At 49.0% G+C, this 12,243-nt stretch overlaps 1 protein-coding gene and 1 long non-coding RNA gene across 3 annotated transcripts; one reads left to right on the top strand and one right to left on the bottom strand.

The window, feature by feature from the left end:
* The first annotated feature begins 481 nt into the window (after positions 1–481).
* On the top strand, positions 482–4,534 carry LOC135451913 (uncharacterized). The gene is made up of 2 exons (XR_010441480.1): positions 482–550; positions 3,945–4,534. It is a non-coding gene; the product is annotated as an uncharacterized LOC135451913 (long non-coding RNA).
* A 4,729-nt stretch (positions 4,535–9,263) lies between these two features.
* On the bottom strand, positions 9,264–12,243 carry LOC135451730 (transcription cofactor HES-6-like). 2 transcript variants are annotated; one of them, XM_064721185.1, is made up of 4 exons: positions 11,526–12,243; positions 11,011–11,106; positions 10,784–10,862; positions 9,264–10,246 (listed from the first exon to the last, which is right to left on the bottom strand). In XM_064721185.1, exons 1-4 carry the CDS (start codon positions 11,583–11,585, stop codon positions 9,825–9,827), a joined length of 657 nt encoding a protein of 218 aa, XP_064577255.1. In that variant the 5' UTR covers positions 11,586–12,243; the 3' UTR covers positions 9,264–9,824. The 2 variants fall into 2 exon arrangements, with proteins under 2 accessions (XP_064577255.1, XP_064577256.1); XM_064721186.1 differs by having other exon boundaries at positions 10,784–10,859.

Genomic DNA, 12,243 nt, shown 5'->3' with positions numbered 1-12,243 from the left:
TGGGTGTCCAGAGCTGCCAGGACCCTGCCAGGGGGCTCAGGGACCCTGGCACACAGCCCAGAACATCTGTGGGTTTGATTATGACCCGTGGAGCAAATTACCAGCTTTGTATGAAAACCTGAAAGCCACAGAAGTTTAAGTTGTGTAATAATAAAATTATCACTGGGTGAAAAGGGAGATTTTGGGGTGTTTAGAATGGGGGTTTTGGGGACAAGATGGAGGGACTTGGGCATGTCCAGACTTTCTTCTTCTTCTTCTTCTTTATCTCCATCTTCTGCTGTGATGTTAGCACTTTTGGATTGGTTCAGAGTAGAAGCTTGTAGGAAGGCACAGTATGGGTAATGTAGAATGTAATCTTATCCCCCAATGAGTCGCAGCTGAACCAATTACTAAAGATTAGGAGCAGGCCGGATGATAACAGGCCACACCTGTAGCAAATAAGAACAGAGGTATAAAAGAGTGGACTGATGAGAACTGGAGTCAGATGGTTGCTGCAAGGACTGAGAACAGTCAGTGCTTAGAGGAGCTGCCTATGAGAAACTTTGAGGAGGTACAAAACTCTAGTGCTGTGGAATCCTTGCACTACAATGATAAAAGGACTCTTGCCATATAGGACAACAAACTAATGATAATAGAACTCTTAATATATATAAGGCAACAGAAGCTCACTGTCTAACACAGGTGATAGGTATTGGAAAGTAATTGTAAACATGTTATATGTAGTTTGTAGTATAAAGAGATAACACTGCCCCGGGGGCAGGTGGAGTGCCTCTGTCTGTCCTGCTGAGCGAACCTCGGCTGGACAGGAGAAAAATTTTTATAGATAAGATCCAATAAACAACTCTGAGACTGAGAACTGAAGAGCTCTGGCTCATTCTTTGAATGTGCAGTCCCAAACAGAGACTTTTCACGTGTCTCGGGGCTGCAATAAACTGCAATCTCCTGAGGCTGCACTGGGCCAGGGAACAGCCCCAGGAGCTCTCCCAAGCTCACCACTCCAGGCTTTGTCCCCCAGCTGTCACTGGGCTGGGCAGGGCAGCAGAAGCTCCAGGTGAGGCTCAGAGCAGGGCCAGTTTCCTGCAGCTGTCAGGGAACAGCTGGAACACAAACTGGCTCTTTCCAGGCTCAGTGCCAAAGTCTCCTGCTCCTCCTTGTCAAGCTGGGCATCATCCCAAGCACACTCTGCCTGCAGGAATCACCGCAGGAAGGGGCAGAGCCTGCTTCTCTGATAGGGACATCCCTTCCCAGCTGCTTGATAAGGGCCAGGATGGGAAAAAACCTCTCACAAAAGCAGCAGAGGGCCACTGCTCAAAAGCAAAGCATCTCCCAGCCTGACACTAACCTTCCCAAGCACAGCTTGGTGCTTCCATGAGTTCTGTGTGTCCCTTTTTTCATACTGTAAGTGAATAAAGCTCTTTCCTTTATTCCTAAGCTGGAGCCTGCTTTGCTTTATTTCTGGTCACATCTCACAGCAGCCACTGTAGAGAATATATTTTATATATGGGGGCACTGGCATCGTGCCAGCACCAAACCAGGACACCATGAAGCCATGCCACCATGATTCCTTTGTGTTTGCTGTTGGAGGATGAGCAGTGCCTGGTCTGGGGTGAGCTCAGGGCTGGGGCTGTGCACAGAGTGGGCACTTTGGGTCAGCTGGGAGGGCTGGGCTGGCAGCACCACTGCCAACACAGGGACAGGATGGCAGGAGAGCAGCTGGGTGCCCCCTGCCTGCTGGGAATGTGCCTTGGAGAAGGCTGGGAGCAGTGGGAAGGCTGGGCCAGGCACTGCCTGCCCTGGGGAAAGGCTCCAAAGGAATGTTTGCACAGAGGGACAGGGAAGAGGCCAGTGCTGGAGTTGGGAGACAGTGGAGAAGTGATTCATATGGCAGCTGGTTGGAGAGGTGGTTTTCAAGTCCTGCCTCATCTCTTTAATCTGAGCAATCCCTGGCATCTTGCTGGTGCTTTTCATCTAGGGATCTCTGAGATGAATTCAGTCATCAACCCAAGCAGGAGGCTGGGAAAATTCAGGTGCAGAGCAGGTGGAGGTGAGAGCCAGGACTAAAACAAGAGCAGCTGCCCCACTCTGTGCTGAAACTGGAGAACCAGGGGGCTGCTGAGCAAGCCCAAAGTTGTGGTGAGGGCAGCTGTGCTGCTGAGCTCAGGGCTCTCCCTTAGTGCCGTGGCTCTGTGGTGGAAAGGGCTCTCTGCTCCTTCTGTGGGTTCTGATGGCCAAAGCCCTGGTCCTGCAGGGGTTTTTAGCAGGAGTGTTTGTGAGGGCAGTGCCAAGCCATGGCTCTCCGGTTGGCTGTCTGTTCTCTGCCCCGAGATGTGCAGGATGTCTCTGCTGCAGCACTTTTGAAGAACGAGTCTGGACTCTTCACTTTTCGGTCTTGAGGTTGTTTATTAATTCTTATCTATAAAATTTTCTTTCTGCTCAGCAGGGCAGCCACAGGCACTCTGTGTTGTCCTTTTATACTACAAACTGCATATAACATATTTACACTTAATTCCCAATACCTATCACCTATGTTAGACAGTGAGCTTCTCCTCTAAACCAATCCCAAAGTGCCAACATCACTGCAGAAAATGGAGACCAAGAAGAAGAAAGGCTGGACATGCCCTGATTCCTCCATCTTGTCCCCATAACCCCCATACCAAAAATCCTAAAATCTACATTTTCACCCTGTGAATACTTTATTATTACACCATTCAAACCTGTGTGACTTTCCTGTCCTCATACAAAGCTGGCAATTCGTTGGAAGGGTCAAAATCAAGCCACCAGGTGTTCTGGGCAGCATGCCAGGGTCTCTGAGCCCCCCAACGGGGTGTTCTCAGCAACTCTGGGCATCTGAAGGGATGTGCTGAGTTCCCACACATGGCAGATGCCAGGAGCCACTGGTCTCCTTTAGCCCAGAGTGTTTTGAGAGCAGTGTGTGTGGTTTGCAGAACCTGTCTGTGCAGGTGCTGCTCTCCTTGTGTTCAGTGACCAGGCTGTTCTTCCATCACACCTATCAAAATAACATCTCAGCGCTTCTGAGGAGTACATGGGGTGCTGTGATTGCTATCCCAGGTGGATTGCTTGTTCTCACAGCCTCTCCAGTGGGGAGAGCACATATTTTAAAGTGCTTTGCTTTGTTCTTTAATACTCACATAGGGCAGGGCAGGGGACAGAGAGGTTTGAGGTTGTGTGGTTGCTCCTGAGTGGTTTCTTCCCACAGTCCAGGAAAGTCCCAGCTCCCACACAGGGATACTCTGCCCTTGTTTTGGGGCTGCTCTGTCCCAAGGAGCTCCTCTGCCTCACGCTTGCTCTTCTCAATGCATGGTAGAGAAACAGCCTGAGTAGTGAAGATGGCGCAGACATGGGCAGTGCTTCTGGGGCTGCCAAATGGCCACTTTCAGGGTATCCCAGCTGGAGTGAGAAATTGTCTTTCGGCACCCTCCTGCTGCTGGGATGGAGGAGGAGGAGACTGGGTAGGGAGGAAGGTAGAGAAGAGGGGGTTTGGAAGAAGTCCTGGTGAAGGAAGGAAACCTGGCAGTGGTTTCTCTTACCCCAGCAATCATTCCCTGCTGAGCAGCTTCCCAAGACCACCAAAGGCTCTGTGCTGCCATTTTCCCTTGCCTCCTTGGGAAGGTGTTGTCAATACATTGCAAGAGTTCTATTGTCATTACATTACAAAGGTTCCATATTGCCAGAGTTCTGTACCTCCTTGATGTTTCTTGTAGGCATCTCCTCTGGGCACTGACTCTTCCTTGTCCTCACAGCAGTCACTGGCTCCAGTTCCCCCAATCCACTCTTTTATAACACTCTGCTTATCGGCTACAGCTGTGGCCTGTTAAAATTATGCCTGCTCCTAATCCTTAATAATTAACCCAGCTGCAACTCTTTTAGGGGGTAAGATTACTTTCTATACTACCTTTATTTACTTATGTTCTATCCCCCTACAGGAAGAGACCCTGCAGAGGAGGCATCATTCCTGGTCCTCCTCAATGGCATTCTGCAGAGCAGGATGGACAGTCCTTCAGCCCTGAAGAAGAGCTCTTTGAGCTGCTTCCTGAGGACCCAATCTCTTTGTGGCAGCAGATGTGGGATTGATTGAAGAAGTCCTTTTGCTGGGTGGTGTTAGCTGTGGAAAACTTGATGGAAATGTTCTAGGGCACTCTTCAATTGCAAATATGTGGTAGGATTTATGCAATTGATGCTGCCTAATGCAGGGGCCACAGGAGAGCCTCAGAGCAGAGTGTTCCCAGGCTCTGGTAGGGCTGTGGTGATGCCTCCTGTCATGTTCTCACCAGGACTTGGACTTAGAGGTTAAACATCTCAGCAGTGCAGAACAGATCCAGGGCTGGCTTCAGCTTCTGCTGCATCATTCATGAGTATGGGAAAGCTCTGAAGAATGTGACAGACTTTGGGTTAGGTCCTTAACACAGCATTGCTCCTCCTGAGATGAAATGTGAGCATCATGTCCCTGTAAGATAGGAGTGCACAGGCTGGGAACTGTGGGATAATGGCATAAATAAAGGAGAGGTGAAGTCTTTGCTGTTTGTTTGCATTTTCCTCCCAAGGAATCCCTTCTGCCAGTGACCTGCAAGCACTGCCAGCCATGGCAGCATGGCTCAGCGTTTGAAAACATTTGAATTGCTTTTGCACAGGGTTTTGCAGGTTTTGTTGAGGGGTACAGGGGATCAGGAGCCCCTGCAGGCCCTCTGGAGAGGCCACACTGGCAGCACAGGCTCCTTTTTGCCCAAGTGAGCACTCAACAAAGAGATCAGTGAGGATACAGCTCACGTTCCCTTGTCCTGCCCTGTGCTCAGGGCAGTGATGTGCAGGGGTTCAGCACCACTCCTACATCTCCAAAGCAGCTTGGCCTTGTCACTGAGGGGGGCTGTGGGACCTCAGGCTGGGAGGACAAGCCAGGGAGAAGGCAGGGATGCTCAGGGGCCCCAGGGGTTGTGTGTGTCCCAGAGAAGACAGCATGGCAGGGCCCCAGTTTCTCTTACATACTGATGAAGCTCTGGGCCCCAGTTTCGCTTTCCTACTGATGAAGCTCTGCACTTTCCTAGTGGGAAAGGGTTTGCTCCTGTTTCTGAGAAATAAGAGAGAGTTTTCCTCTTGGTTTGCATGAGAGCAGGTCTGGGAGTGAAGTTTCCATGAAGGGGACTGTTGTGTATGTGGGTGTTCTGTCCACCTGTGTCACAGACATCTTTTTATGAAAAATCCTTTCCTTAGGATTTTTTCTCCTGAGAAGCTGGGAGGCCTCAGGAACAAAATGCAAACAATGGTTATCTGCTGCTGTGGAATGCAACAGGTGCATCTGTGATTGGTCTCATGTGGTTGTTTCTAATTAATGGCCAATCACAGTCAGCTGGCTCGGACAGAGAATCTGAGACACAAACCTTTGTTATCGTTCTTTATTTTGCTATTCTTAGCTAGCCTTCTGAGGAGAACCTTTTCTTCCATTCTTTTAGTATAGTTTTAATGTAATATATATCATAAAATAATAAATCAAGCCTTCTGAAACATGGAGTCAGATCCTCGTCTCTTCCCTCAACATCAGACCCCTGTGAACACCGTCACACACCTGGGCTTATGTTGCTATAAAAATCAGTAATTGCTTTGTACTGAAGGCATGTGAGGGTCCAGAGGCTCGGGTCCAGCCTTCCTCACATCCCTGTGTACACAGCAACTAATCTCTGCTTTTTAATTCTCCCTTCACAAACACATGCCTGGAACAGCACTTTGGCAGGGGACAAAGCCCAGCTCTGCTGTGTCCCAGCCCTGCCTGTGCTGGGGGGATGTGCTGCATCCAAACAGGTCTGTCTGGCCATGCCTGAGCCCAGGAATCTGCTCTGGGAGCTGGTGCTGGCTATTTTCAGCCTGCACATGAGGTGTCTGTGCCTCCAAACCCTGTATGTGCCTTGGGACTGCAGTCCCTGTGACCGTGTTCACAGGGGTCTGAGGATGAGGGAAGAGACGAGAATGTTGACTCCATGTTTCAGAAGGTTTGATTTATTATTTTATGATATATATTACATTAAAACTATACTAAAAGAATAGAAGAAAGGATTTCCTCAGAAGGCTAGCTAAGAATAGAATAGGAAAGAATGATAACAAAGGTGCTTGTGTCCCAGACTCTCTGTCCAAGCCAGCTGACTGTGATTGGCCATTAATCAGAAACAACCACATGAGACCAATCCCAGATGCACCTGTTGCATTCCACAGCAGCAGATAACCATTGTTTACATTTTGTTCCTGAGGCCTCCCAGCTTCTCAGCAGGAAAAATCCTAAGGAAAAGATTTCTCATGTAAGATGTCTGCGACAAGTCCCAGCTGGAATGGGGTGCAGCCTGGAAGGTGCTGGGGATCCATCCTGGGCTGTGCCCTGGCAGGGCAGGGTCACAGCCACTGCTGCAGATGTGACTGGAACATCTGCCTGGGCAGAGCCTGTGTGAGTGAGGGGCAGCTTCCACCAACAGCTGCCAAGGACAGAATTCACAGAATCACAGAATGACCAGGTTGGAAGAGACCTTCAAGATCATCGAGTCCCACCCAGCCCCAACAGCTCAACTCACCCCTGGCACCCAGTGCCACATCCAGGCTTTGTTAAACACACCCAGGGATGGGGACCGCACCACTTCCCTGAGCAGCCATTCCACAACTTTATCACTCTTTCTGTGAAAGCTTTTCCCCAATATCCAGCCTGCATTTCCCGTGGCACAGCTTGAGGCTGTGTGCTCTGGCTGTGTCAGTGCTGCTGCAGACAGAGCCCAGCCCCAGCTGAGCACAGGCCCCTTTCAGGAGCTGTGCAGAGCGATGGGGGCAGCCCTGAGTCTCCTTTTCTCTGGGCTGAGCACCCCCAGCTCCCTCAGGGTTTGTGTTCCCAGCCCTTTGGTGCTCTCCACTCTGCACTGCACAGCTGGAGCTGCTCCCTTCCTTCTCCTGGGGACAAGGTGGGAGCAGCTGGAAATGCATTTTTGGGTTGTCAGTGGAGAGGTGATCATAATGAAGAGCAAAGTGTTATTGCTCTTGTACAGTCCTGGCTTTGGCGAAACCTGATGGGTTTGAAGTAAGTATGGAGTTCCTTTGTCCAATGTAATTAGAAGCTGCAATTCGTGTGTTTGAAGTGCTGTGAGTAATCCTCTGCTTTCTTTCTGAAGAAACATCTTTTTTTTTTTTTTTTTTTTTTTACTGGTGACTACAATGGATTCCTGCAGTACTGGTTGGATAGAGGACAAGGAGGTCATAAAAAAGTCACCCTTGGTTTGAAATGAAGGCAATGAAAAATGAGTGCCTTGTACTAAAAGTGTTGCTGGAGATTGTTGGCCAAGTATTGCAGTCTCACTTTCCTATTTTTAAAACTCTCTCACCAGCTGTGATGTGACCCTTCCCTCCACACCCACAAGAGAAAAAAGCCCTTACTGATTAGAAACAGGAAACAATAAAACTCACTAACCACAAAGCATTTTCAAAGACACAAAATAAACAAGCAGAGATAGTGGGAAATAGATATTTCCTGCTGATCTCCTTTCAGCACAGTAACCATAGCTAATAATTATAGTCCCTGGGGATTTACAGCTTTTAGAAGAATGTATGTTTTTAAGATGATGCTGTCAAACTGAAGTAAAATATTTTCATCAGAGTCTGTCCCAGCATAGCAAGGAGGTGGCCAGGAGTGCCATGAGATGCATTGGTGACACCTTCTAGAAGTTCAGGAGTATGACAGTGTTCACAGAGGTTCTTGGATGAGGGAAGAGACAGGGATCTGATTCCATGTTTCAGAAGGCTTGATTTATTATTTTATGATATATATTACATTAAAATTATACTGAAAGAATAGAAGAAAGGATTTCATTAGAAGGCCAGCTAAGTTAAGAATAGAAAGGAAAGAATGGTAACAAAGGCAGCTGTCTCGGACTCTGTCTGAGCCAGCTGACTGTGATTGGCCATTAATTATAAACATCCAACATGGGCCAATCAAAGATCTACCTATTGCATTCCATAGCAGCAGATAATCCTTGTTTACATTTTGTTCCTGAGTCCTCTCAGCTTCTCAGGAGGAAAAATCCTAAGGAAAGGATTTTCACAAAATATGTCTGTGACAGGCTCTCATGGCATGGGTTTTTATCTGAACCTCCCTGTATTTGTGACAGTAAGCTGGGAAGATTTTTAATGCCTTTTCTCTGCCAGGATTCTGCAGTTTTCTTTGCCTGGTTGGTTTCTCTACCCATGACCATTCTGTGTGCTTGGGTTGGCCCCACCTCCCCTGGACTTCGCAGTGGGATCAGGATGAGGATGATGATGATGTGCATTTTTCACATTAGTGATCACTCCAAAGGGCCCCATCAGGAAAGGGGGAATCTTCATTTTCAGGCAGAGGGTGGAAGCTGAGGTTGATGTTTGTGCAGTTCTGGATCTGTGCAATTCTGTGTCTTCACCTGATGTCTGACCTGCCTTACCTCCCTCCAGCCAGGTGTGGGCCAGTTGTTTCTGCTGCCACCCTCATGCCACTGCTCCTAACGGCTGGATAAAAGGAAAAGCTTCCCAGGAAAAGATGCTAAACCCGGAGGTGCCGGTTTCACTCCTTCAGCACCTCACCCAATAGATCTCCTGCATAATGAGCCCCTGAACTGCGGGGCCGTTCATTAGTATGCTCCGTGTTTGTTTAAGAGCTCCCTGCTCTTTTATTTCTGCTGTGAGCAGCTTCTAACTGCCTCTGAGATGAAAAACGGGCACCAAATGTTGCCAGCAAGTGAGTAGATTTGTCCCAATCTCCTCTGTCCAGTTTGCAGGGAATTTCACCTTCTGCTCTCTAGATGATCTTAGTGACTCAGTTATCAGTAAAGCTAAAGCATTAATCCAGCCTGATAAACCCAGCTCCCTATTTCCTTCATAAATTATTAAGTGTCCCTGTGATGCAGGCAGGGCTGTCTGTGTGTGTGGTGAACGTTGCTTTCCTACAAAGTGTCGGGGGCAGCCCCCAAACCAGCCCTCCAACTGCATCCAGGGAAAACTGTTTGTGAAAGAAGCAAATCAAAGCAGATGCTCCTCAAACACACTTTATTCAGAGCACACAGGACAAGGCTGAGAGAAATGTCAGTCGTTATCTTCAGAAGGCTTATTTAGAACTTTTAGTTATGGAAACAAAAAAATTCCCTAAATATAACTATATGTAACATATATATATATAACATATGTATATATATATATATATACACACACACATGTACTCATAAGCTCTAGAGCAGGCTGAGAACAGCAGAGCCTGAGTGAGCAACCCACAGAGCATTTCTAAAAAGTCCAGACCAAGTCTCTCCCTTTTTCTCTTTTTTTTTGTTTTTTCCTCCTAATAATTGCAGCATTTTTACAGGACTCAACACTGGAATATCCTACATGGCACAGGGATGATATTAAAAATACAAAGCAGAAGACACCAGTTGCTTACCCTTTTATCCAACAAAGGGATCTCAATGGCTTATGTGAGATCTGAAGGTAAATTTGATTCCAGAGAGGTTTGTTGCTTATTGCCTTGTATTTTTATTAATAGAAAGTTAATTATTTTAGAATGTAAGACAAGAAAACTATATCATTATTATACACTAAAGAGCACGAGAGGATTCTAGACAATAATTTAGATGTATTAAATAAATAAGAAATAATAGCAGCCTTCTACAATGCAGGCTACACATAGGTTTACTTCCGTTTGAAGTACCCAGGTCTTTAGTACACCTACAGGAACAGATTTGCTCCACAAGTGTTTTAAAGCAACATATCTATAAGATACATACGTAAAGAGTGTCTAAGGTTAGGACAAAAATGAAAAGCACACTTTACCACGGTCTCCACATATCTAATGACCCCATTCTGGGGTTGTTATGGGAAAAATTTGGCTGCAGAACCTGTCTGGGAGGAGGCGCAGCATCAGCCTGGTTGCAGAGCGGCAGCGAGGGCAGCTGGAGGGGATTTTTGGCAGCCTGCTTGTTCTCCGCCGGGTTTGTGCCTCGGCCCTTGGGGCTCGGGGCATTTTTGTGTGTCTGGAGTGGCTGCAGAGCCGGGCTGCAGGAGCGGAGCGCTGCCTTGCCGGGCTCATCCCCCGAGCGGGGCAGCGATTTGAGCAGGTGGTTCAGCAGCCGCGCCCCCAGGCTCTTGTCCATCCACTCGCAGGTGAGCAGCAGGTTGTGCACCTCGTGCATGCACTGGATGTAGCCGGTGCTGTACCTCTGCTGCGCCTCCAGCCCCACCTTGGAGTCGGCTGTGCGGGACAGACACAGAGGGTGAGCGGGGCAGGGTCACCAGGTGGTGTCTGAAGCATCCCTGCGCTTTAGAGATGCTTTGTGTGCGGGGAAAAGGTGAGCCCTGTGCCCTGCAGGGTGAGCGGGGCAGGGTAACCTGGAGACCTGCCCGAGCACCTCTGGCTTTAGAGATGCTTTGTGTGCGGGGAAAAGTTGAGCCCTGAGCCCTGTGCCCTGTAGGGTGAGCAGGGCAGAGTCACCTAGAGACCTGTCCGAGCATCCCTGCGCTTTAGAGATGCTTTGTGTGCGGGGAAAAGGTGATCCCTGTGCCCCGCTGCCCGGCGCCGAGGCAAAACTGCACCAAAAAGCAGAAATCGGCTCAGGAAGGGAAGGAAAAACGCCTTCCGTGGATCCAGCAGTGCCCGGCTCCATCTCCCCATCTAGTGGAGAAAGGCAAAGCCCGGCAGCAGGCTGGGCCTGGGCGGTCTAAAAGGGGCTTGTGCCAGGCTGCCAGGGCATCAGACCTGCTGGCACAGGGTGAGGGACCCAGCACTCACCCAGCATCTTGCTGCTCTGGATGTTCTGGAGGTGCTTCACTGTCATTTCCAGGATGTCTGCTTTTTCCAGTTTAGACTGCTGATAGGGAAAGAACGCAGCAGTTAGAGGCAGAGAAGGGTTTGCACCATGCCCAGTTTCTCTAAAGATGATGCATTTCCCTTCTTCCCCCCACAAACCAATTCCCCACCAGCAGAAGGACAAAAAGCAGCATAAAATGAGCACTTACATCCAGGTGAAATGCACCCACAACAGTCTCCTTCAGCTGGTCCAAGCAGTTATTAATCCTTTCCCTTCGCTTCCGCTCTATGAGGGGTTTCCTTAACTGGCAAAGAAAAGGAGCAGGAAAGATCTCAGTTGATATTTTCATTTCCTCTCCCTGCTGCAGTCCAGCAAGGCCAGAGATCCCTTCCCTGTGTGAAGCCAGCGCAGGGTGACACAGCTCAGCAGGGACAAGGTGTGCATGGAGCCTGTGCCCATCCCTGAGGTGGCATCACCTCTCCCTTCTCCTACTTCCAATCCTTTCAAACACAGAAACTCAAAAACAAAGAGGAGGCATAGAAAGGAAGCAGAAAAACACCCACATGAGTTAAAATCAGAGAAAAAACATTTTTCCAAGAGGAGAAAAAGCGTTTGTGACAGCAAAAGCTGTTATCAGTAAAAGCAAAAGCATCGCTCTAAATCTAAAGCGCTCCCTGAGTGGCTGGCACCCTTCATTGACATGCCCAGCTCAGGGACACTCACCTTCCTCTCCTCCTTGGTGCTGGCCACCTTGTGCGTGCCCGTGGTGGCCGTGGCTGTCATCCTGGGACAGGGAGCTTGGCAGGACGGGATGGGATGGGAAGGGATGGGATGGAATGGGATGGGATGGAATAGGATAGGAAGGGAAGGGAAGGAGGCGCTGGGGCAGTGGCTCGCTCCCCTTCCAGCTGGGCTCTTTGCTGCTCCGCTGCTCCTCGGCTGTATTTATAACCCCAAATTAGCATCTGAAAGGCAACTTTCCTTGGCGGGACTTCTTTTCCCACACGAGGGGTCGAGCCCGGAGGTTTGTGGCCATCAATCAAAGCTGACAGGTCACTGCTTCTTTTCAATGACCACGGCGGCCCCCCCAAACGGCGACAGATGTCCGGCCTCCGACGCTGGGCTTTGGAGGGATCCTTTGTTCGGGAAGAAGGGCAGGAAAATGGGCGCGCTCGGAGCAGCTTGCACGGCTCCTCGTTCAATTCGCACAGATTCCCAGGGAGGGACACAATGGCCGGGAAGCGGTTGAATTACACCTGGGAAAATGCCTTCCACTCATCGTTTTCTCCTCTATCTCCTTGAAGCCAGGCCTGTTTTTACCTGCTAAGCTGACCCCAGTCGTTTCACATCATTGTAACAGGTTCTTAATTTAAGAATAGAGTGCTTCAGCTAGGAGTTGCTGCTCCCAGGGATTATTGTTACAAGGAAACGATGATCGATT

This window comes from Zonotrichia leucophrys, chromosome 9 (assembly GCF_028769735.1).
Source record: "Zonotrichia leucophrys gambelii isolate GWCS_2022_RI chromosome 9, RI_Zleu_2.0, whole genome shotgun sequence".
NCBI classification, from domain to species: domain Eukaryota; kingdom Metazoa; phylum Chordata; class Aves; order Passeriformes; family Passerellidae; genus Zonotrichia; species Zonotrichia leucophrys.
This window is presented reverse-complemented; position numbering and strand designations above follow the sequence as displayed.

Coding starts and splice junctions, on each gene's coding strand:
- LOC135451730 (XM_064721185.1), bottom strand. CDS start 11,585: ATGACAGCCACGGCCACCACGGGCACGCACAAGGTGGCCAGCACCAAG. Junction 11,107..11,525: donor GCACCAAGGAGGAGAGGAAG/GTGAGTGTCCCT, acceptor TTTCTTTGCCAG/TTAAGGAAACCCCTCATAGA. Junction 10,247..10,783: donor CCAGAGCAGCAAGATGCTGG/GTGAGTGCTGGG, acceptor TGTCCCGCACAG/CCGACTCCAAGGTGGGGCTG.